At 40.4% G+C, this 2335-nt stretch overlaps 1 protein-coding gene across 1 annotated transcript in view; it reads right to left on the reverse strand.

Moving 5' to 3' along the window:
* Positions 1-338: 338 nt before the first annotated feature.
* ARHGAP42 (Rho GTPase activating protein 42) overlaps positions 339-2335 on the reverse strand; it is a gene marked incomplete at its 5' end in the record, with an annotated part of 78721 nt that continues 76724 nt past the window's right edge. Inside the window, 2 exons of the mRNA XM_010285338.1 lie at positions 339-930; positions 1159-1238. Of these exons, the coding sequence (XP_010283640.1) occupies positions 842-930; positions 1159-1238 (169 nt within the window). The remainder of the gene's footprint in view (positions 931-1158; positions 1239-2335) is intronic.

Genomic DNA, 2335 nt, shown 5'->3' on the forward strand with positions numbered 1-2335 from the left:
CACTGCTCACTTCACATTACTACCAATCATTCCAGATTCAGCATCTCCTTGTTTTCTACAGATGTTGTTCTGAGATACACTGAGAATATCATCTTGATGACTGGTACCATAGAAATAAAAGTTGTTAATATTATCTATACTGATAGAAAGGAGGAAATAAATCTAAGTAGTACTTGAATGAAACATTCATAAACCATATCACATTTTAAATGAGCACTTACTGCTCAGGCAGTGTATAAACCGATTTCATTATCAGCTGCATAAATTCTGTAACATATTGTAATCTCAACGACTAACAGAAGTTCAAATTTCCAATTTATGGAAAATTCATTTCTTATTTGAAATGATTAGGACTAATTTTAGAATCAAGTTTTCTAAGGGAGAATTCAGATCACAATAGAAGCATTACTTACATTATGAAAAAAAAATACAATTTTCCTTATTAAAAGCTATAGATTGCAAGAAATGTCATAGAGCACATTGCCTCTAAATTTCACACGTCTGTGAGCAACATCCTAGGACCTGAAGGTCTGCGGCTAAATGGCAACTTTTTTGATTTTATTGCTCTACTGTTCCTTACCCATAAAAGAAGAACAGAACAACCTTTTGCAAACAATGGAAGTTATTTAAACAGAGTACCGTCTTCAGTACAGAAACTGTTAACTGTTTCATTACATTCTGTTCCGTTGATAGGGAGCTGTGTAACCTGCAGCTGCAGTATCTGAAGGAAATCTACCACTCAGCTAACGGGCTGATCCCATATCTGTGTCAGATAAAAATCATAGTGCTTATTACTTGTTACCATGGATACCATGAAGATATTGCTGTCCACTAAAGATTACTAGAGGAAGACAACATAATTCTCAGGAACGAGTCCTGTTTTGCCTTCGTATGTTGCTTTTAACCAGCCTGGTTCCACTGATGGATACACTGCAAAAACAACAGCCAGCAAAAAAAAAAAGTTTATAATAAATTAACACTCTTAAAAGATCCTATATATGGTTCATATATTTATTGAGGCAGTATTTTTTCAAGAGCAATTGAAAAATCAGGGCAAAAACTGAGTTGAAAATGGAATTATGCTCTGTTATCTTGTGGATACAGTTCAATTTTTTATAGCTTTTTTTAAGTAAAAAGAGAATGTAAAAGATATCTTACCATTGGAAAATATTGCCCCCTGTGGGAAAGACAGCTCATGACTATGCTCAGCCTTACATGAATACATGGCTTTTGCTTGTCTGAAAGAAAAAAATACAATAAATGAGATAACAAGGAAAAACATATAAAGAACTGAAATTAAAATCTGGGAAGAGTAGGAATAGTCAGTTGCACAAATACAGGATGGTAATGACTGTAGACAGTAGTTCAGAGGAGCAGAATTACAGCAGACAATAACTGCAAGCTTACTGAAGTTAACAAGCATGTTATTGCAGAAAAGAGACCAACAACCTACTTTGCAGTTTAAAGAAGTATATAATATATAAATTTCAAAAGGATTCTTTCATTCCAGTTGAAATTGTCATTCAAATGAGTACTGAATTGAGCATATTGCTTGCGGCAAGTGATGGACTGCCTGGAGACAATTCAGAAGTGATCATTAAAGGTCTAAACCCATGACTTCTAAGAACATATAGTTGTCAGTCTGCAGAAGAAAATAATACATAGAAGGTAAATAAGAGACAAAAAAGGAGAAATCTGTTCTCCAGGCTGACTTCAAAAAGGACTTAAATAGACTTAAGTTGCAGCAAGGGAGATTTAAATTAGCTGCCTGGCATGGTGTACTGGGTTTGTGTGGCAAGGTGTGAGTAGTGGGGGAGCTGCAGGGGGGGGGCTTATGTTAGAAGCTGCTAGAAGCTTCCCCTGTGTCCGACAGAGCCAATGCAGCTGGCTACAAGATGGACCCATTGCTGGCCAAGGCCGAGCCCATCAGCGAATGTGGCCGCACCTCTGGGATAACAGATTTAAGAAGAGGGAAAAAAACCCTGCACAACTTAGTCAGAAGAGACAAGTGAGAAGATGTGAGAGGAACAGTCCTGCAGACACCAGGGTCAGTGCAGAAGGAGGGTCAGGAGGGGCTCCAGGTGCCAGAACAGAGGTTCCCTGGCAGCCCCTGGGGAAGACCATGGTGAAGCCATGGAGAGAGGAGCCCAGGCTGGAGCAGGTTTGCTGGCAGGACTTGTGACCCCGCGGGGGACCCAGGCTGGAGCAGCCTGTTCCTGAAGGACGGCACCCGTGGGGGACCCAGGCTGGAGCAGCCCGTGAAGAACTGCAGCCCGTGGGAAGGACTCACGTTGGAGAAGTCCATGGAGGCCTGGCTCCCGTGGGAGGGACCCCA

The sequence above is a fragment of the Phaethon lepturus genome, unplaced genomic scaffold, assembly GCF_000687285.1.
Source record: "Phaethon lepturus isolate BGI_N335 unplaced genomic scaffold, ASM68728v1 scaffold5654, whole genome shotgun sequence".
In the NCBI taxonomy this organism is placed as follows: domain Eukaryota; kingdom Metazoa; phylum Chordata; class Aves; order Phaethontiformes; family Phaethontidae; genus Phaethon; species Phaethon lepturus.